Genomic DNA, 23,856 nt, shown 5'->3' with positions numbered 1-23,856 from the left:
CCTAATGATGACATTTTATTTACGCACACACTACTTGTAAAATTAACAATGGAACGATACGGCTAAGAAAAACGGAACAAAATCTGGATATATATATATATATCGGGATCCTCTCATGTAATTCAAATTCGATTTCGAAATGAACGGATGTATTAAATATACTTAAATGTCAAAGGAAATCTATTTGCAGAATTAGTACATAGCAAAATATACTATGTTACGCTGTACACACAACTTTCAAGCATTTGCAAGGTTTATAACATCGTATGGTTCTATTGGTATCATTTATTCATTTTTGAAGGATACACCATCTCATACAAACATATTCTACTTACTCAATAAATGCTGCAGGGTCTATCTTCCCATAGTTTCCGCACCACGAAATGTCCAACTTCTGCATATAACAACATTTGTTCTGCAGACCTTTCAGTACTTTATTTGATACTTTATGCCAAAGAGGCTGAAACAGGAGAGAACGTTTGTTATAAACTATAGTACTATGGGATCAAAATCAGATACATTTTTACTATTATGACACTACAATGTGTACAATAAAAAGTCAAACGTTATTATTATTACTTCCCAATAAATCTAACAAGGCAGCTATACTGGATGAAATGAAATCTAAGTTTTACGTCCCACGGTTATGCCGGCCAGGCTAAAGGAGACGGTGATGATAAGACATGAAGGAAATGGTGGAATGAGAAAAGTGGGAGGAAACGGAACAACTCCGAGAAAACCCACGCACACGGTGTTTGTCCATCACAAGGCTCACTTGGCATGAGCTGGGATCGAACCAAGACTCCATGCACCAGAGGTGAACGCTCTACCACTGAGCCACCGCGAGCGGCTATACTGCCCGCAATGATTAATGTTCACACTCTCATTGGTGTACACGCCGAATCTATTTTTGTGGGTTACGTGCACCATCCGTGATAGACACACCTGATACTTTTCTAAGCCGTATGATTCATCAGTGGACATTAATTCAATAAAGTTGAGAGTAAATTCTAGTACGAATAGCCTCTCTGCGAAACATGTAAAACGTGGTTCACGGCTGTTTGGGAGAAAATATGATTTTTGCTACGTTGAAAATAAAGATGCACACATTCTAATCATAGAAAATCAAACTATGTTAATCTGAAGGTAATACTGGTATTCGCTATAAGCTCGCTCGGAAGTACAAACGTTAATATTTCTAATATTGTTAAGGTACAGTGAGTTCGAACTCCCCTTAGGCTAGTAACTCTGACCGACTGTTTATGAATGACTAACTGAAATGCCCGTTATTTGCACGGGGAGAATGATTTATGCAAAATATTTGGAAGTAAAACTACGAATGAAATAAATAAACAAATAAATACAAACAGCAATGATACTAATGCTGCCCTTGTCATTAAGTGAAATACGAGGGGCAGTCAGAAAGTTCTCGGAATCTTGCCGCAGCTTTCTATTACCACAATATACGTACACACTTACTCAATCGCTTTCAAAGTAGACACCTTCGGGAACACATACACACTAGTTTTAGCGATCCTGCGATTGGTGGAAACACCGGCGGAAGTCCTATTTTGTTATCTTCGGAAGTTCAGCCGTCGCGTTCCTTTTGATCTCTTCTTTGACGAATACCTTTTAGGTACACTCATGTCCATAATGATTGTCGCATATCTATAACTGTCTTCTTGTAAGAATATAATTTGATAATGATTTTGCAGCGCACTTTTAATACTGATACTTTGTGTATAATCGGAAAATGTATATTTGTAGTAAATTTCATAGGAAAAGAATTATAAATACGAAAATTATAATGAGTAAAATAAAATGTTGCTAAATAGACAATGAAGTTTTATTTTCGTTTTATTGTTCTTATTTACTGCTCTTTTGACATGAAATTTGACACATACATGTCTTTGTCGATTATACACATACTAACATTATAAGAAATACCAGGCGAATTCATTATCAAATTATATTCCTAGAACAACATATTTATAGACATGCGACAATAATTTTGGACATGTGTGTACATTTCTAGCTTTGGGAAAAGCCGAATGTCCCTTGGTGCTAAACTATTTTTACGGCTATCAGAGTCTCTGAAGCCGACTTTCTCCCATTTACACATGAAATTGATAGTTGAGCATTGTTCGATCTGTGAAATTACGCCAACTGATCATTTACACATTCCTCCGTTCCACTACACTATTCGTACACTGCCTGTTAAGACGTGTTGACAATTGTTAGATTTATAATTAGGCAACCTAAAGAATGTGCTGTACAAGATTCAAAGTGATTAAATCACATATGCCAAAAGTACAAAGCTACAACTTTCTGACTAGCCCTCGTAAATAAATAACAGACAGCAACGTCTAAATAAATAAATATTAAGATTCTCGGGCTAGCTGACACGCACCTAAACTTTGGTTTAAATGTCAACGGGAATGTTACCAATCAGCTTAGTAACGAAAACGAAAACTATAGATTCGACTTTAATCTCGGTCATTCTGAGCAATTTTTAAGCCCCTTCTCGCTTCCCGTGCCGTTTGGGGACTGAATTATTACTATCAGTACTATCGCTATTTATCTCACCGACCCCCATAACTATGGATTTAACACTAATGTCGGTCGTTCTCCATTATTTTTACATGCCACTCCTTTCACTTCTATGGGAGGTAGGTGTCTACCCACACTGGGAGCTGAATTTGAACTTAAATTGCATCAGGAGTATCGCTATTCAAGTCAGGGATCCCGAAAACTATGTATCTGGCACTAATATCGGTTGCTTTCGTTTAATTTTACGTATCATCCCTTTTCTACCTACCCTAAAGGTGTCTCAAATTGTAGATAATATATCTGAAAAGCTGGTTCACATTGTTCCAGACATATGACATATTTTTTATATAGATACATGCTTGAAAATTTTTATTAACACTCGGGCATGTTTTCCTTTAGCTTTAATAAGGAGCTTATGTACCGAGTTTCTCATCTTTCTAACTTGACGAGCTCTAAGATACTCAATTTTTTGCATATATTATGGTCCCCGTTTTCCCCTTACAATATGTATATTAATTAAAGTAACATACTAAATACCTAAGTTATTACATGATCCTCTCATGTAGTAAAAATTGGTGCAGCGGTCTGGGAGGAGTTCGGGACCAAACATTTTTATTTGTAAATATTATAACAGCTATTTTACTGATAACTTACAAAACAGCGAAGTGTACCAAGTTTCCTGCTCATGAAATGAAAGTTATATTAAATCTTCTATTTAACGGCTTATGGTTATGCCATTTAGGCTAACGGCGACGAATGACTAATGGAAGATGTGGCATTGAGGAAGAAATGGTGAAATCAGAATAAGATGGAATGAGAGAACCTTGAACACACACACGTCAAACGTTGTCCATCACAAACTCACATAGTCTAAGAATGAACCAGGGATCCCTTGCTGCAGAATCGACCGCTCTACCACTAAGCCACTGTGTTCCTGTTCCTTCTCTCTGCCACACAATACTACTGGCAGTAAAGGGTACGATATCAGGACTCGAGTTGCGCAATAAGAGTTATATATCCTTAAAGAGCATCACGTAGTTAGTTAATTACTAAGTTATTAGCTGCAGTCCGCCAAAAGGGAAAAAATGATGGGGCTTCAAAGGTAACATATGATTCTATGGCAAACACAAAAAAGAAAGCGTTTTTGCCGTATCTTCTATGTATATAGGGAATCACTCCTGTCCCAGTAGTTGTGGGGTCAGTTGCCTTCACCAGTCATTCATCTATGATCATGCCAGTCATCACCACTGACGGGGAAATGTGTATCTTAGTGTCCGGAGGAAACAGAAAATTCGCCAACAATAAGCCCCGATCTGCCAAACATCAGATTCTTTGCCTCCAGGACAGCGAATATGTCGAAAGCGCAGCTTGCGGAGTTTTATACCAAAGTGTTCTGGGACAGCATTTCAAACAACAGGGAGAACATCTATCTCTTGCTGGACTCATGGGCCACGAACAAAGACAACGAGTGTTCTGACAAATTTACTCCTGCGAATGCCATATTTACGCAGAAACTGATTCCGGCTGGATGCACAGGACTAGGGGAGTCCCTAGACGTGTACTTTTTCCGTTCTTAAAATAACTTTGTCAAGTTCGTCACTGTTTTTTTTGGTTTAAATAATTTGCTCTATGTATTTATATCACTTATGGGCAGAAATAAGTTTGTTTCGCCTTGGTGTTATTATACAACAACCGGGTTATGCTGGAAGGGGCAACATAAGCTTGAAGCGGAATCCAAACCGCTTCTTGACTTACATCCGAGAGGAATTGTCCTCCATTTGAGCTCGAAACCGGAACTAATTGGTTGCTATTTGGTACCAAAATATTTACAATTCTCTTAGGTATTGATCAACACTAATATTATGTCTCTATAACTTATGGTTCCCGAGATATAGCTCATGGAATCTCTGGAAATCGGCCATTTTTTGGCCAATATCTCGGGAACGGTAAGAGTGATCCGAAAAATTTAATCACTTTCTCAGATAACTTTTGATACTCTATCGAATGCAGGGTTCAAAACTGAAAAAAAAAATCCCAGACGGACAGACAGACAGACACACAGATATAGAGAATTCAGTAAGGAACTTTTTAAGTTCGCTGACAAGCCTTAGAAAAGTACTTACTCTCAAATTTAGTTCTGAATAAAGGACAGTATCAGTTGCAACTGTGTTGAAGTGTTTATTAACTTGAGCACATCTACACAAGGAAGTTAAATCTAAGTAGCTGAAGATCTTCACTACAGCTTCATGCTGAAAAAGGAACAAGGAATAATTATTGTTACGAAAGCTTTTGTGTAACATTCTTACATTCACTCAGTCTGTGAACTATAAATAAAAACGGTTTGTTATCTGCGAGTGCTTCTATTCAGTGTCGCCAGATCCGAAGATCAAAAAGTAGCGATGTTGTGCTCTAAAACTAACGGATTTGAACTATTTGTAGCCCAAACACGAAAATGAATTATTTTGCAGCTATACTAATCATACATATTCTTATCGATTTAATAGAAACACCTGATGTTAGAAATACATACGACTGGGTTGGCAACAGTCAGGCAGCGACCGCAGTTTGAGGCTGTTAGCGTGGTGTGTTACGGTAAACTCCATACTACATTAAAAGCAGTAGAACTGTAGTGCGGAATGAACTGGATAGACATGACATTATATAATGAGCGACCTTTCTAATTTAAGGAGACATGTTTGCTTAACTCACTTTTGCAGATTTTTAAATACACTTTACAACGTTTATTTTTCACTATTTCTCACTTCTTTAATTCATTCACATCTGGGAGTCATAAATTTTGGAAATTTTTACTGCAGCTACACTTATTCATTATGTTAATATGGATAATACAGTAACATAAATGAGCAATTCACGTTCACACAGCTTTGTACATTATTACGCTAGGTATTAACTGAGACATCAACACGGTCAGCTGGAATAACTGGAATAGCACAAACTCAACAAAAGTACAGTGTTGCCAGATCTGAAGACTAAAAAGTACTAAAACAAGAATTAAACTAGTATCGAACATGTTAGTTCTACTAAAATTATTGTGCGTTGTGAATATAACATTCAACAACGAAAACGAGGGGGCGCGGTGGCTCAGTGGTAGAGCGTTCACCACCGGTGTTTGGGAGTCCCTGGTTCGATCCCAGCTCGCACCGTGTGGACTTTGTGGTGGACAAACACCGTGCTCGTGGGGTTTTCTCGGGGTTCTCCTGTTTCCTCCCACTTTCTTCATTCCACCATTTCATTCATTTCTCATCATCACCGTCTCCTTTAACCTAACCGACATAACTGTGGGACGTAAAACTTAAAAATTTCATTTCATTCTCATTTCAAGAACGAAAACTTATTGTAATGAAATGAAATATCTTTATGTTTCACGTCCCATTGTTATGCCGGTTAGGCTCAAGGAGACAGAACTTTTATTGTAGTATACTAAACTAATAATTTGTGATTTCATATGTGAAAATACGTAAGTAACGCATTCTTAGGAATTATAGTCTGCAGATAATTAAAAGTAGCCCAAAAAGTAACGTGTCATCCAATTTGAAATTTTGGTAGCGAGGGCATTGCCCAATCCGCTACCTGTTGCCCAATCTGGCAACACTGCTTCTATTCTGTGCCAAACAAGTTTCATCAAGAGTTATTAAATATTGCAAATGAAATAAACTCAATGAAGCACCAAAATTAATTGTGACGAACAAATTGACGCTACATTTCGATAATCTCTTCCTCATGCATGTATGCATTAAAAAAAAAAAAAAAAAGTTTCTTCCACTGTAGAGATAATCCTGCTTTTCTTTGAATCATCACTATGAAAATTCTTGGACGACAACAAACATGTTAATACATTTGTACCGGTGTTCAGATCAAGTAAAGTGAGCATGTCAAGTTTGTTACTCACAAAAATTAAATAAACAGGCATATACTTATTACTACTGCTACAGAAATACTAAAGACGAAAAATCTACACAATCTGTTGCTGGGTTTTCGATTCTCAGTACAGTCATGCATTGCTCCACTCTTTCAAAATCACTGTACATAACTGAATTCGGATTAATAAAGAAGAAGAAGAAGAAGAAGAAGTAGTAGTAGTAGTAGTAGTAGAAGAAGAACTAGTATGACTAGTAGTAGAACAGCCATTTCCTCCATCCATCGTATGATTTATCGTTACTTGTAACATGTGACGATGATACGGTCACTTCACATATTAGTGTCATATAAGACTCTTCTTACGGTAGATGAAGTAAAATTGTGTGGAGAATGCGCGGAAACACAAAACACACAGAAAAAAATAACTAAGCAGTTGCATGCTTTCAGTACCAAAGACAAGCGTGTAGGCAATAGAGCAGGGAGAAGGGGAAGTATTAAGCGAAGAAAACACACCCTCTTGATATGCATCTACAATCTGACAGTCTAGTCTTTGTAATTTTAACCAACTTGACCATTTCAGACGCTTAACTTTTCCATGAATACACCCTGAACTTTAAAAAAAAAAACTTTAAGTTTTACGTCCCACGTTTGTGCTGAGTAGGCTAAAGGGACGGTGATGATGAGAAATGAAGGAAATAGTGGAATGAAGAAAGTGGGAGGAAATGGGAGAACCCCGAGAAAACTCACGCACAAGGTGTTTTTTTAACTACAAAGTTCACATGGCGCGAGATGGCATCGAACAAATCACCCCGTGCACCAGAAGTGAATGCCCTACTACTGAGCCACCGTGGCCCCTGAACGAAAACAAGTCACAGTATGTAATATACCATTAATAACAAGGACTCAACACTTACCGGTAACATCCCGAAATTTCCACTACTGGACGATTTCTGAGACTCCTCACAGTCAATTTTCTTCTCTTCTTGAAGGAGATTCTGAAATTCCCGACTGAGAAAGTTGGTGATCACTTTCGTGAGGTCAACATCTGGAATCTTATGCATTCCAAGTTTTAATATTTCACTTGTTAGTTTTCCCACATTTCGTTCAACAGAATCCGAACTCTGTCTATCCGGCGGAGGAATTGGATTCATAGTTCCTACCAATAATACAGCATCGATTTCCGCGTAGTATTCAACGTGACTTTGATCAAATTCCAGTCGTAACAACCTAAAACATAAATAAATATTAAAAAAATAAAAAATAAAAATTCACTCTAATTATTCACTTATTTAACAAATTTCTAAACACAGTTTGCAAGACCTTATCTAATTGAATCACCAATAACCAACAGCAACAATACACTGGAATAATCAACAACGTAAACAACAGCGGGAAAAGAAGTGGAAATAAGTTGGCCAAAGCCCACGTTGAACAATACAATCTCAACATTCTCCTGGTGGAATAGAGAAGAAATCAGGACAGCTGGCCGCGAAACTTGAACTCAGAACCTCCTGACAGTGAAGCAAGAATGCTGAGTACTTAGCCTGCCTACAACTGTATGATAAAAATACGAGAAGGTATAAAAAAAGTCCGTGCAAGCAAGCACCTAAAAGATGACAATTAACGAACCCCCTCGGACATACATTTTATAGTAGGGTCCTTGTATGTTAACCAGCAAATTCTAGACTCATTAGAACAACGCTTTATTTATTTATTTGCATGTAAATCACTGAAGGTGTGATGACTGACAAGCTTAAGGCACTGAGCATCATTAGTTCCTTCATCTTCAGGGGAAATTAACAAAGCAGAAGTCTATGGGAATGAAAGACCATCCTATGAGATGGTTTCAAAGTGGAAACGGGAATTCCAAACTGAACACATGACCACCACGGACGCCTCTAGATCTCGAAGACCATCTTTTACTAATGATGCCGCCTTGAAGGAGAAAGTTGAAAAGATCATGGAAACATATTTCCTCCCTCATCCCAAAAAAGGTATGAGTGCAGAAGTCTACCACCAAAATGATACTTTGCGTTTTCTGGGACTGTGAAAGGGTCATCATGTCAGATTACCTACCATAGGGACAAACAGTTACTAGTATCTACTATTCTTTTGTAATTAATAAATCTTTTAGTTAACTGTATCAAAAGATTTAAAGTTATAATTCAATAGCAGACCTCTACTGGCCTTGTACATTAAAACCATTTCTATAGCTATCAGACTGAGACTTTTTTAAAGATTAAGAACATTTTTTAAAGATTAAAACATAAGTTAGTAGTATCTGCGTCCTTGTTAGGACTATGTGTTCTACTTGTAGGAATGGGTGTGTCACCTTTGGACGAAGACACAATGTGACACTTAACAGTCTATTTTTACATACACATTAGATAAATAAATAAATAATTGTTTATGGGAGAATAAAAAAACACCAATCATGATTGGCAACAAACATGATTTTTAAAGCCATAAAAAAAATCATATTTTCTCGAAAATTACTCATGACCATTTACCTTTAAGTTTCTTCACCCTCCTAAAAAAAATAATAATAATAAAAAACTAAGGATGGCTTGATCATGTCATCTATCTATTGATTTTCATCTAATCTTTGAATATATATATATATATATATATATATATATATATATATATATATATATATATATATATATATATATATATATATATATATATATATATTTAGAGATGCAAGGGCTCGGAAAAAAACAGGCTTTTTTGGAAAAAAAACTCGGTTTTTTCTGCTTCGCTTTTTTGCTTGGGAAATTTTGGGCTTTTTGAAAATTCTGCTTTAAATTGATAAACCAGATTTTGTTTCGCTTCTCTACAACACAAAAAGTCATTTAATTAGTGGTTGATGCCGATAATAATATAAAATCTCGAAAATAAACCATGAATTTCGAAAAGATATTTCAAACAGTTTTACTTCTCAACATATTTACATTATGAATTCCAAAGGATTAACCAATGTATATAATAAGATTTTTTTAACCTCCTACACACAAAAGTAAGCAGGGTTGGCAAGAGCCATGGTTGTTTTTGAAAATGCCAAAAACCCGTTTTTTGGGGGGAGTTTAAACTAGGCTTTTTTGGTTTAACCCTTTCCGGATCCTGGCTTTTTGGGCTATATTTTAGACTTTCAGTCAAGCAGCTACTGTATCGTCACTATTTATCCTAGGATCATGGTTCATACCTCATTCTCTTCAGAATAGAGCTGGCTTTCGAATGGTACCACTTGCATGCTCATACCATATACCAGAAGCGGGAAAAAATGTCAAAGTGAAAATTTCGGAGGGAAAAATTTTTTCTCGAACTTTGGCCCCCCCTGGACCCCCCCTGTGTGATCGTAGCCATAAAAAAAGATCTGATAAATAGTACTTGGTATACTGAATGTGTGTGCCAAATTTCAAGTTTCTATCTTGAATAGTAAGGGCGGGAGAATTTTTATCAAAAATTCCCACAATGCCCCAAAGTACCATAAAACACTATGATCTCAGGGAAAAAATTCCTGAGACATCCCTAATTACCCTAGGACTATAATCTGCCAATCATTCTCTTCAGAATAGAACTGTCTTTCAGGCGGTACCATTCACATGTCTCCATCATGTATCTAAGGCGAAAATTCCTGAAAAAAGGGATTTTTTGGAGCAAATTTTCCCTTTTTTCAACTTTTGCCCCTCTGGACCCCCCTGTTTTTACGCAGAAATCTGAAAAAAACTTCTGGTAAATACTACTCGGTGGACTGAATGTTTGTGCAAAATTTTAATCTTCTACATGAAAAAATAGGCCCGCCAGAAAAAATTTCCCTACCATGCCCCACTTTTACTCTATACAGAAGTATATTTGTATAAAAATTCACTGAGACGGCCCTAATTACCCTAGAATAATAATTCGACCGTCGTTCTCTTCAGAATGGAACTGCCTTTCAGACGGTATGACTCACGTAGTCCTATCATGTACGTAAGGCGGCAAAATGACGAAAAACGGGATTTTTGGGGTAAAAATCCCTATTTTTACCCCTTGCCCCTCTGGTTCACCCCTGTTTTAGCACTGACATCGGAACAAAAAATCTGGTAAATACTATTCGGTGGACTGAATGTTTGTGCAAAATTTCAATCTTCTACGTGAAAAAATTGGCCCGCCAGAAAAAATTTCCCTACCATGCCCCACTTTTACCCTATACAGAAGTATATTTGGATAAAAATTCCCTGAGACATCCCTAATTACCCTAGGATAATAATTCGACCGTCGTTCTCTTCAGAATGGAACTGCCTTTCAGACGGTATGACTCACGTGGTCCTATCATGTATGTAAGGCGGAAAAATGACGAAAAACGGGATTTTTGAGGTAAAAAAATCCCTATTTTGACCCCTTTGCCCCTCTGGTTCCCCCCCCCCCCTGTTTTAGCGCTGACATCGGAACAAAAAATCTGGTACATACTACTCCGTGGACTGAATGTTTGTGCAAAATTTCAATCTTCTACGTAGAAAAATAAGCCCGCCAAAAAATATTGAACATACGCTTAGAAAATGAGAAAAGAAATTTTTGACTTATGACGTCATCACCTCCTATGTCTGGACGCAGGACGGTCTGAAACCATACGTAATGTCTTCTGCAAGGCCTCTGGACTTGGAAAAAAAAAAAAAAAAAAAAAAAAAAAAAAAAAAAAAAAAAAAAACCCGGACGAAAAAGCTCAAATAGAAGAGAAATAACGCAATGTACCATGAAAAGTGCATATGGTACAAATTGTACCATAGGATCCCGAAAAGGTTAAACCAGGTTTTTTTGGGTTTAGATATTTTGCTTTATGTATTTATATTACATACTGACAGAAATAAGTTTGTTTCGCCTTGGTGTTATTATGCAACAACGGGGTTATGCTGGAAGAGGTCACATAAGCTTAAAGAAGTCCGATCAGTAAATTTCTTAAATTGAGAAACTCCCGCCCTAGCCATCGGGAAAATCCCGTCATTACTCTAAATGTAAAACAATAACGGAAAAAATCCTGTTATTGCTTTGCATGTAAAATTTAAAGGTCAACGTATCATAATCAGTACGCTAAAACTGAGGTATTAAATTACAAATTTAGTGCGTACATATCATTGAAAGTACAATCCAAGCTAATGTTGGAAGCTACGTAGGCAATCGATAAATTTTGTCAATTTATATCAGTATATTTAAGCAACCTTGGCTTCTTTATAAAACAACAGGCATTCAGGCATGCAGAAATATACAATTTAGTTTCGTTTCGTATGTTCAGGCTTAACATCCTTACGTAATACCGAGGTTATCAAGGAGAAGACTTTCGCTTAAAGTGACATCCGAACCGCTACTTTGTTTACGCATGAAAGAAGGGTTGTGGTTTGACCGAGAATTGAACATGTGACACCTTGATTAAAAGGTGAAAAGGAAATAAAACTAATGCAGATGGTTTGATGTATGGAAACGTCACCATGAAGTTCACACGATTCGCATTTTTCGTACCTTTTATTATTTTTTTTTTCGGTTTAAACCAGTTGTTTATTTAAAAAAAGAAGAAAAACAGCTGGTGTAAACCAGCCAACCCTAAAAGTAAATACTTCTTTTAAAAAAATACTCAAATAAGTAGCAAAATTCTATGTAGTATTTTTACTTCAAAATATTCCATACCCTCTTTTTGGAACAAAATAAAATTAAAATAAAACATAAGAAAAATACTTAGATTTATATGATACACTTAAAGGCTGCACACCTAGAGCTTTTGGTTTTGTATATTCTTGAAATTCTACAGTTTTATATAAGCACCATCACGGTTTATTCAGTCCTCAAGTTTTCTGTATTTTTAACAAGGGATTGAACATGAAGGGTGTGAGATAAGAACATGGTAACCCATAATTTTACTATTTTAAGAAATTAGAAATTTTCTGCTACACAATCCATTTTGAAAGTCGAAAAGCTGATTTTTCACATAAGTCTATACATGAGGGATTAAACGAAGCGGTATGCGTTGCTGCCTATCTGATGCTGCGTAACTCAGCAATTGAAAATTTGTTAGTTACCATGTTCTTGGCTCACACCCTTCATATCATTATGGAACTCTCCCCACCCCACCAATACACACACAAAAAAAAGGACTACGGAATATATTTAAGTTAAGATAAATACAACTGCACAACAAACATGATTGACTGGAGCTTTTGCGCTTCTATTGAGTAGTCCGGAATTCAACTCAGCATTCGACCATTCTGACAAAACTTTTCTTCATTCCATCTATGAAGTAGAAATAGTGCGTGTACTGTGAGTTGGCTGACTTCATTTCTTATTGTTTTTAAATCGTTATTATTACTAATTACCAGCAGTGACGGTTTTGCGAGGGTTAGGGGGGGCGGTCTTTCGGACTGAAGCCTGTTCCCCAAAATTACGGAATGTCTAAAACAAACGAAATATCTATTAGTTATGCCTTTACTCATAAACTTTAAGCTGCAGTCAAATAAAAATTACGAATGTTTAGAAAAACTAAACATTAACTAACTAACTAACTCTATGGCCTATGGAACCCGGAAGTTCAGTGCCGCGTTCACAAAAGCTCTCCACTGACTTCTATCCTTAGCTAATTGCATCCAGTTTCTACTTTGTATTCCTATCTCTGCGAGATCCATCTTAATATTATCCTCCCATCTGCGCCTAGGTCTTCCTGATGGTCGTTTTCCTATGGGTCTACCAGTCAAGACTTTGAAAGCGTTTCTACTTTCTTCCATTCTAGCTACATGACCTGCCCACCTAAGCCTCCTAGACTTGACGACCCTAACAATGTTGGGTAAGCCGTATAAACTATGTAGTTCCTCGTTATGAAGCTTCCGCCATTCCCCATTCTCGTTCCTCTTGGGTCCGAATATTCTCCTCAGGATCCTGTTCTCAAATACTTTCAGTCTATGTTCTTCCCTCAGAGTAAGCGACCATGTTTCGCAACCATACAGAACAACAGGCATGATTATCGTTTTATATATTTTAAGCTTCAAATTCCTCGACAGAATTCGCGACGACAAGAGATTTTGAACCGAATAGTAACACGAATTCCCTGCTTTTAGACGACATTTAATTTCTTCATGAATATGATTTTCGTCTGTTAATATTGATCCTAAATATTTGAAAGTATCCAATTTATCAAAAGTATTATTTAATATTTTAACGCCTCCACAGTTTACCGTATTATGGTCCCGACGCACTTCCATGTATTTAGTTTTCTCTGCATTTACTTCTAAACCCATGTCCCTGCAAACGTTTAATAAGATCTCTGCATTTATTTCTACTGTTCTCCTATCATCCCCTATTAAATTTACATCATCAGCATATGCCATAACCTGGTGAATGCCGTTCAACTCTAGGCCCTGGTTGCTATCTTTGATTTTCCTTATGGCGTATTCCAGAACAAAGTTAAATAATAATGGCGACAACGCATCTCCTTGTTTCAGGCCATTTTGGACGTGGAAGCTCGTGGACAAAAATTTTCCTACCCGGACTTTACTTTGGGATTCACTTAAACATATCTTAATTAATCTAATTAGCTTTCTCGGTATTCCAGAACTTGGAATACCGAGAAAAACTAAACATTAGTAAGAAAAAAACCCTCCCAAAATACTTTTCTAAATCCGCCACTGATTCTCAGTATAAAATGATCTTCAAGGTTGTATCCGGAAGATTATCGCTAAATATATAAACGAAACGAAATACAGTATTAGTTATGCCTGTACTCATAAACTTCAAGCTCCTCCCAAATAAAATTAAGAGATTTTAGAAACTGAAACAATTAGAGAAACCCGTCCAAAAGTACGTTTCTAAATCCGCTACTGATTATTTGTATAAATTAGTATTCAAGGTTGTATCCGGAAAATTATTGCTAAATCGTTGCACAGCTACAATATAACAGAAATGTGGAAGTACGGTTAGACGGATATATTGAAAAACGTACGCTTTGACGGATATATAGAAAAACGTGAGTTTAACTTCTGCGTTAGAAGCTAGGGTACTAAGCTCTTAGAAATGAAACAGACGACAAACTGAAATGATATCGAGAAGAAAAAATATCGATAACTCAAAAGTTAAAATAAAGTTAAATAGCCTCTAAAATTGCCCTCAAATACTACATTCTTCATGTTAGCTTTAATTCGTAAAACATGTGCTCCATGCATCTTGATGGTGAATTTTAGAGCGAAATATGGCATTCAGGTCATGGAATTCTTATCTAAGTATAGAATATACTATAAGAAAGCTATTTAGATAGAAAAATCATGAAAATGAAAAAAGCCAAAATTTCCAAAATTCTCGTTTTTTCCCCAAAAAAGCCGGCTTTTTATGTGAAAAAAACCATCGATTCAAAAAAGCCGGCTTTTTTGCATCTCTATATATATTTAACAGACAAAGCATGCCCTGCACATCAGCAAACATGATAGCTGTTAATACTTTGTCAGTGCTCTCGTGCATCCATGTTCGATTCCCAGTGGAAGCCAAACTTTAGATCAACCCAGCATCGTAGCGCTAATAGGATGCACCCTGAATTAACAGATACAAAATTCCACTCATTAGAGATTAGATTTCTGGGTTTTCGGCATCTATGCCCATATTAGCCCGTCACACATATGAGGGATGACGTCCTTCGGCGATCACACTGGCCGCGGAATTTGAGGGAAAGAAAGTGGTTTGGGACATTATATTAGGTACCATTTCTGCTTGGTGTGAATGATGAAAACTCAGGTAAACCTCGCTCAGGATGGCTGGCCTGAAAGAGTTTTCAGACTTCTTCGACCGAGTGCACCCACTGGGAATCGAATCCAGAACCGCTCGCATCGAAGGCGAGAGCGTTAACGACTAAGCTACCTGGACCCACTAAAATTACACCTATGAAAGCAACAACAATGCTCCTAAAAGCGCACATCACCCAGTTGAGCCTGATCAGACATCACCCAGTTGAGCGTACGTTATGTGATTTTTTTTTTTTTTAAATGAATGGCAGCAACAGAGTTTAGCTTGCTAGACCCACCCTTGCAGCCGTAACAAGTAATTTCACTAACAAGGAAAATATTAAAAGTGTAAAAAGCTTACTTTGTCGGGAAATTAATTGTTCTAATAACAGGTGAGAATATCCTTGGAATGTGTCCAATCGCTTGAGGCTCTCCTTCCCACAACATCTCCCAATTCCCATTGGAATCCCCAGCCCATATTCTCACAACAGAGCCTGGGTTATACGTTTCATACACACTGATGCGAAACGGATAGACTTCTTGCTCGTACAGCAAATCTGAAAGGAATAATACATTATAAACGTTAGTTACAATCTCAATGTATTAATGTCGTCAACAAATTTAATGTTCTTATATTAAAAAGTAAGTGTATGTATACAGCGTGGAATAATACAGAAAAACCTGCTCGTTTGACTGGTGGAGATTCGAACTCCGATTCCCTGTTTGTCTGTCAAGTGTTCTACCAATTTATCTATCATCCACATTACGAAATATCTACGTCTTACAGCTTTATATCTCAAATCCCTACTGACCAGCTATCCGACGCTAATTTATAGAAGTAACCCACTTATGGTTGATATTTCAGTTGAGAAAATTTTGGATTACATAGCTCCTTATATTTATATACTAGCTGATATACTCATTCTTCGCATGGGTCAGATAAAATATCTATGTACACTGAACAACGAAAGGAAAAAAAAATATCCATCATTTTCTACTACTTTTACAATCCCGGTAAATGCCTCCTGAGACCCCCTCGTTCGAATTAAATAAAAATGCTTCTGGCCCCCAGCCGATGGGGGATGTATTTGGAAGTCAACATCTGTGGGTGTATCACTATTCATCTCAGTGACCGCGAAAACTACAGATTTAACACTAATATTGGTCAATTTGGATTATTTTCACATCTCGGTCTGCAGCCAAATGGGCTAAATTTGGAAGTTAATGCGATCGGAGTTTCACCACTGATCTCAGCGACCGCGAAAATTATGAATTTGATACTACTATCGGTCATTTTCTACTACTTTTACATGTCGCGGTAAACGCACCCCCCTGAGACTCCCTGGTTCTTAAAAAAAAAAAAAGCTTCGTCTTGGTCTGGGCCTGGACCAAGGTACCCGTGACCATAATTTGGTATCTCTCGGTCCACTCGTCTGGTCTCCAGACCGCATACAGACAGACAGACACACAAACTTTTTATTTTATTTATATTTGAATATACACTAAATACCAGCAGACACAGAGTAACGATGAAATAACAGGAAAATGAGACTTTTGGACTAAATAATTCCTGTTCGTTTATGAAATAGAAAAATTGTAAAAGCTGCCAAGATTTAAATAATAATAGTAAGAACATATTGATTAATTGGGTTGGGGGGGGGGTAATGAGTGGATGCATTAATGGTGACTAAACACGGTACGAAAGAAAACATAAACATATAATACGAGACAAAATTATACAGGGTGTCCCGCTCAAGACTATAACAAATGAAAGTGGCATAACTTTTGTTACTTAGCACGATTTATCGTCCATACTTGTTACACGCAACACACAACTCCTTTTTTTCTTTTCTTCACTTATAGATAGAGATCTGCGCGGATGCAGATATCCGCGGATACCCGCATCAAAATGGGCATTTGCGGATATATATCTCTTTTCTGTGCGGATAGCGGATAAAGCTGCGGATAATGTTTCCTACATTTTTTCTACCTAAAAAAATGCTGTGAATTTTCTGATAATTGTGGAAAGAGCACTAGAAACGTTCGTTTTCAATTAAAAGTTTTAAAACCAGTTGAAAAATACTAAAATCAAAATACAAGTGTGTTTGAAGCTTGTGACTCAGTGACAGCAAAAGGACAAAAAATGACACGAGAGAGTTGTCCTTTTATTGCTGTTTTCAATATTTTTAGCAGCCGTTTTGTAGGTGAATGACATCTCTGATCTAAACAGAAAGAAACGACAGGCCTCTTCGCTACTCCTCAAGTACCGCTATTTGCTGTAAAAAAAAAAAAAATAAATAAAAATAAAAATAAAAAAATTGCCGCCAAAGCCCCTCTGATAAAGCTGAAAATTTTCAGACCATTCGCCTTGAAGAGGAAGAAATGTCTTCAAATAAAGTTTTTCTAGCCTGATAGGTCAGGAACCAAAATCCTAATTTAAAACACCGCATCCCCTTCCATAAACTGAAAACTGATCAGCAGAATTATCTTTGCCTTTTGTGACAAACTGGAGAAGCGCGTAGGTCACCGAAATAGTACACAAGTCACATCATACGCTCATCTTTCTCTCTCCCTCTCTCTTAAAAAAAATCTTCTTCACTGTTTCCTTTGAAATACAGCAGATACTGATTGGACATTTGCGACCCCACAGATTTCTCTCTTCAGAGAGGTGCCACGGACCTCAATGAACATTCCGAGGGATTGGAGTTTTATAACAGCAATTGTTTCTCTCTCTCTTTCTACTTGTGTCTATGTATATATGTATGTATGTTCTGAACCTCTGGTAAAGAAAGAAAGAACAACCAATGCGTTGTTTCCCCAACCAATGTGTCCAACAATGAGTGGGGGTTGCAAAGAAAAGCAGTTAATTCTAAACTTCCTCTATTGCCTCTTCCCGAAATTAACGGTATAGACTTCCTATTTGTATTCGAAGTTATTTTCACTTCTAGTTTCAGTAAAAGCGTGGTCGTGAAAGCTTTAGTTGATTTTGTGTTTAACGTCCCGTCCAGGCTATATGAGATGTGGACCTACTGATTAACGTGGAATCCGAACCACATGAGCTCCCGCCTGGAATTGAACCCAGATCTCCCACGCCAAAGGCGCGCACGCTAACCGCTTAGCCATGAAGGAGCTTGGTCGTAAAAGCATGCATTGTATTGCGTTGTTAGTTTCGTCACTTATTTTTTAAATTTAGTGCAATTACTGGTGCTAGTGTCAGTTCGGGATATGTGGATATGTTTGCGTTCTTGTGATTAATTAATATTTCTTAGTAACGATTATTTCTATTTCGCCTTTGTGTTTAGAACAAATGCCCCTTTTTTATGAGTAATGATGAAGTTTAAAAACTAAGTGATGTTCTCTAAAATTAGTCGATTGAGGGGATATTACCTACGTGGCATTATTTTGGTCCGATATCTGCATTTGAAGATTTGGGTAAGTACATAAATCGTTTATTAATTTCTAATTTGTATCTGCACGGTTCATATTGCATTTTATTTATCGTAGTTGGTATTTGGTCACGAGGAAACTGATATAATATATTGTTTCGTTTGATTTAGAAAACTACGTGTATTATAGAATATATAAGCTATATATATTTGCTACCTCATTATCTGCGGATGCGGGTGCGGATGCGGATGCGATATTTTGTATCCGCGCAGACCTCTACTTATAGAGTTCCGCCTCATAAAACTTGAATATTCTATTATAAGTGTCAGTGTATTATATTTAGAAACTTTCTTTATGTACAATCCGCAGCAGAAAACCTGCAACATGAGCATGTAAGTTTATTGTGAAACTACGCCTGACAGCGCATTGATCAACATGTCTAAGTGGCACGAATCATGTCAGGAGAAACCTCGGCGTCCTCCCTGCACACTTATTTTGGAGCAAAAGACTTCGTCGTTTCACAATAAACTTACATGCTCATGTTGCAGGTTTTTTGCTGCGGACTGTACATTTATTTTATTTTATTTTACTTTATTGGGAGCATCAAAATATCTGAAAGTCGGTACATTAATTTTAATAATTGAAAATCACTTTAGTTTTTCAACATTTGAACTTGTTGACTGAAATACATAAAAGAGCTTACTTGTGCACGTTGATTTATTCTTTCGCAGAAAATATAAACTAATATTAAGATTCTACCTACAGATTTCCATAATTCTTGAATATTATCTTTACTTCCTAGCTTTCGACTCTTGCCTGGAGTCTTGGTCACACAGGATAAAGTGAGGAAGAAGAAAAATAAAAACAAGGAATAAAATGTAACGGATTTACCAAGGGAAGAGCTATGGTGGAGAACGTGTTGAAAGTATAAAGGTAAACATCGAATTGTGATGATTTGCTGCAACAGGCAGAGTCGATTTGTGTGCTCTTTTCGTTTTTGATTTCAGTTTAGTGTCCCTTTCAGCACCGAGATTATATGAGACGTGGACCTACTGATTAACGCAGCATCCGAACCACATGAACTCCTGCCGGGAATCGAACCCGGGTCTCCCACGGCAAAGGCGAATACGCTATCTCTTAGCTACGAGGGACCTCTGTGTGCTCTTTCATTATTTGGTACCCATTCAAACTACCTAGTTTCATTAAGTGAAAGATTGTCAGCTCGTGCTATTATTTTTTCTTGTTATGCCGCTTTCCATTCATCATTTAAACATCCCTTGTCCAAATTTAATTTTGGTTTCTTTAAATAAATTTTCAAATACGAGTCTCTCTATTTCATTTCTGGCCCCCAATAAAATTTCTGAATCTCCTACCTTATGCTGTCTTTCTTTTAGATGTTTCGACAGACCTGACACCAAGCTTTTCGCTTTTAAATCTCTAATACACTCCTTGACACGGATCTTTAGATTACCTTTGATTTTGCCTATGTAACTTTCATGACAACTACATTTTATTTCATAAAGACCAAATTTTTCATTGTGATGCTTGTAATAACTCTTAAATTAGGTAATGTTCTTTTCTAAAGTTTTGGGGTCTTTTAATGCTGTACGGAAACCGTACTGCATATAGATCTTATTCAAGGCAGTTGTCAATCTGAGAAAAATAGGCAGTCCCACCTTTTTTTTTTTTTTTTTTTGTGTGTGTGTGTGTTTTTCAAGTCTATTGGAACGTAAATCCATGTTTACCTGGTTATACCTATTAATTAATAATGAGACTGGGTATCCATTCAAACTATCTAGTTTCATTAAGTGTAAGCTGTAAGTCTATTTTTAAGAGAGGTACGTAAAAAAGAAATTCTTCTAGACATTTGTTGTGGTACACGCAGAATGAGCAGATTTATAAAGTATGTACTGTGTACTGGCTATAGGGTTGTGGTGGACCTACTGATGAACTTATTGTTATACTTTCTTATATTGAGATCTAAATAAGTAAGTGTCTTGCTCTCCTTTCTTAACTGTAAATCTCAAAGTACTATGGATACAATTCAATTCATCGAGTAAAAAATGTAGCTGTGAATTATCCTTGGCACAAGAAAAGTACGCCGTCTACATACCTATATTAGCGTACTGTACTCACTATCTGTTCTTGCGGAATCTTACTTTCAACTAGATTAGCCAACAATGGTGATAGTGCGTTTCTCACAGCTAGGCCTTCGGCTTGGGGGTAGATACCATCTTCGAAGGAGAAACTGTTATATTTTAAGCAGCATTCAAGAAGACTGAGAATTTCGCTGCACTTCAGGAGTACTAAGGTTCATACTGTACAGGATGGTTGTAACTGATTCAAAAACTAATTGCGAAGGGATGGACAGGTACATGTCAACAACATCTATTGAAGCCATTTTAATGCTACTGGCATTAACTAAATTGCAAATCTGTTGTTGTACTTCTAAGCTATTTTTCACGCAATGTGTAAGAAAAATAGTAAACATTTAAAACAGTTAACAAACCACTTAGCCAATTTGTACGTAGGATGACAATGACGTTGAAGATAACAGGTCTAACAAGAACGTTTGCTTAATGTATTTTGTGCAGCCATAAATTACAGGTAATCAGGAAGAAGTATTCTTAGGGCTTTACTGGTGGGGTCATCTAAAATTTGAGATTTGGAAATGGTTCATTGATATTGGCCACAACGTTTTGCAAAGGATTGAATTCTAATCTAATACAAGAACTTTCTTGCACTTTATCCAAAATTTTGCACATCATAAAAGAAGGAAATGTACGAAGAAAAATTTTGAATTGTATTATTTAGATCTCAATATAAGAAGATATAACAAAAAGTTAATTACTATTGTCTACCACAAGCTACAGCCGGTACACAGTACCTACATTATAAATCTGCTAATTCTGCGTGTACCAAAGCAAATATCTGGACGATTTCCTTTTTACAGGGGGTCTACTGACTTTCATTTTCAAAATCCCAGTATATTTCCAGTATATTCAGTATTAACTATAAGCAAAATTCCAGCACCCAATAAAATGATTTTTTAAAAGTTCTTTAGGAATAATCACTCTCTTGATGATTCCAGGTTTGTAATTGTCTTACTATCAAAAGAATATTTTTATTTTTAATAAATTTACTTAGCCTTGAGTTTTTTTTTTAAATACAATGATTTTTTAATATTTTTAAAGGATCTCCCAGCTCCCTTCACAGCCCTCCACTCCACCCATTGCTTTAAATGTCTAATTACAAAATGTATACAACTCTTGCCTTGGAAAGTTTACAATCTCAATGGATACAAAATTGTTTCTAAGACTACCAAAACAATTACAAAAAAGTATGAAGACAAATTACCAGTTTCATGATTTTTCCAGTACGTGGATCAAAATTCCAATATATTTCCAGTATCAGTAGACACCCTGTTTTTATGTGCCATTCGACTTACCTCTCTAAAAAACACTTACAGCTAAAAATTGATTACTTGATGAAAATAGGTTGTTTGAATGGATACCCAGTCCCATTATTAATTAATTGGTATAACAAGGTAAGGGACTTACACTCCAACAGACCTGAAACCGACAGAAAAGACAAAAAACAGATTTACAACTTATATTGAATAAGATCTATAGGCAATACTGTTTCCGTACAGCAATAAAAAACCCCAAAGCCTTAGGAAAGAACATTACCCAATTTAAAAGTTATTACACGGATCCAATGAAAAATCGGGTATTTATGATATAAAATGAAGTTGCAATGAGAGTTACATAGGCAAAACCGAAAGAAATGTAAAGGTTCGTGTCAAGGAGCATATTAGAATTCAAAAGCGGAAAGCCCGCTGCCAGCGCTGTCGAAAATTTTAAAGGAAACAACTCAAGGTAGAAGATTTAAAAATTTTATTGTGGGCCAGGAATGAAGTAAAAGGATTTGTATTTGAAAATTAATTTATTCATTAAAAAATAAATAAATTTGGACAAGGGATGGTTAAGTGATGAATTGGAAGCGGTAATCACAAAATTCTCACAGCATTGACAAAATAACGAAAATAATAGCACGAGCTGGCAACCTTTTATCAAAGAACAAAAGAGCGTACAAATCGATTCCGCCATACTGCAGCTTACATCATCACCATTTCATGTTTACCGCTGTACTTGACAACATGTCGAGCACAGCTCTTCCCTTGGTAGGTCCGTTCCATTTTATTCCTTGATGTTTTTCTTTTTCTTTTTCCTGTTTTTATCCTCCGTGACCAAAACTCCAGGGAAGAGTCGAAAGATTGGAAGTTTAAAGAGAATTCAGGAATTACAGAAATCTGCAAGTAGAATGATAGGCAGAATTTCTGAGAGTGGTTTTACAGTGTCCCACGTTGTATTGTGTACCAGCAACTCTTCACGCCTATGTTTATAAACATCACCACATGGATCCACTACGACCTGCAGACGACGGGACGGACTTCTGGCTCCTCCCAAGAAGCAGATGACTATATATATATATATATATATATATATATATATACTCACACACAATGAACTAGGATTTTCAATACACGTTGAGTATTTCTCGTAACGACATCTGTTTTGTAACACCATCACGTTTTTTTTTTAATATATATATATATATATATACACAGAGGCGGATCCAAGGGGAGGGCTATAGGGGCTATAGCCCCCCCTTGACGCTCAGGTTTACGCTGGATAAAATGGGCTTCAATCCTGCTTCACACTGGATAAAACGGCAAACTATGGTTTAGCCCCACCCTTGATCGTATCCTGGATCCGCCACTGTATATATATATATATATATATATATATATATATATATATATATATATATATACACCTGAAGAAATATTTCTAAACGTAATATACTAACACTTATAACACTGTTTTTATGAGCGGAACCCTACAAATGAAAAGCAGTGCTAAGTGCAGGAATCAATAAGTAATTATTCATCCTTTGGGTCAAAACATGTTATACACTCCAACTACAATGTTTTTCGGATGACTCAATTTCCTTTAAATCTAGCAGGACTACTTTTCTTTTTGTAAGATTTAGACCCCTAAGAAACTCCTCTCTTGCTGCTATTCTCTTTCTTGATCATTCATCCACGTGGGAGATATTCTTCAAACACCATAACGTGACTAAAAACTGATACATTTTTTGTGTATAATTACTAGTTGATGCTCCTGGGTACATATTCAATAAGAAAAGTTCACTCACCTTGAGCCCGCAGCTATTGCGCTGAACGGATCCAAATATATAAATAGATTCTTAGACAAAACGTAACAGCTGTAGGTGCAAAGTGAGT

The 23,856-nt window shown here is 36.6% G+C and overlaps 1 protein-coding gene across 1 annotated transcript in view; it reads right to left on the bottom strand.

Annotated features, from left to right (window-relative positions):
- Positions 1 to 23,856, bottom strand: part of Fbxl4 (F box and leucine-rich-repeat gene 4) — a 70,668-nt gene that overhangs the window by 25,411 nt on the left and 21,401 nt on the right. The window contains exons 3-6 of the mRNA XM_081740976.1: positions 15,523 to 15,718; positions 7,344 to 7,656; positions 4,674 to 4,799; positions 336 to 460 (exon numbers count right to left, since the gene is read on the bottom strand). Of these exons, the coding sequence (XP_081597102.1) occupies positions 336 to 460; positions 4,674 to 4,799; positions 7,344 to 7,656; positions 15,523 to 15,718 (760 nt within the window). The remainder of the gene's footprint in view (positions 1 to 335; positions 461 to 4,673; positions 4,800 to 7,343; positions 7,657 to 15,522; positions 15,719 to 23,856) is intronic.

This window comes from Thermobia domestica, chromosome 15 (assembly GCF_964235325.1).
Source record: "Thermobia domestica chromosome 15, izTheDome1.hap1.1, whole genome shotgun sequence".
Taxonomy (NCBI): domain Eukaryota; kingdom Metazoa; phylum Arthropoda; class Insecta; order Zygentoma; family Lepismatidae; genus Thermobia; species Thermobia domestica.
The sequence above is the reverse complement of the archived record's forward strand: the minus strand, read 5'-3'. Positions and strand labels throughout refer to the sequence as shown.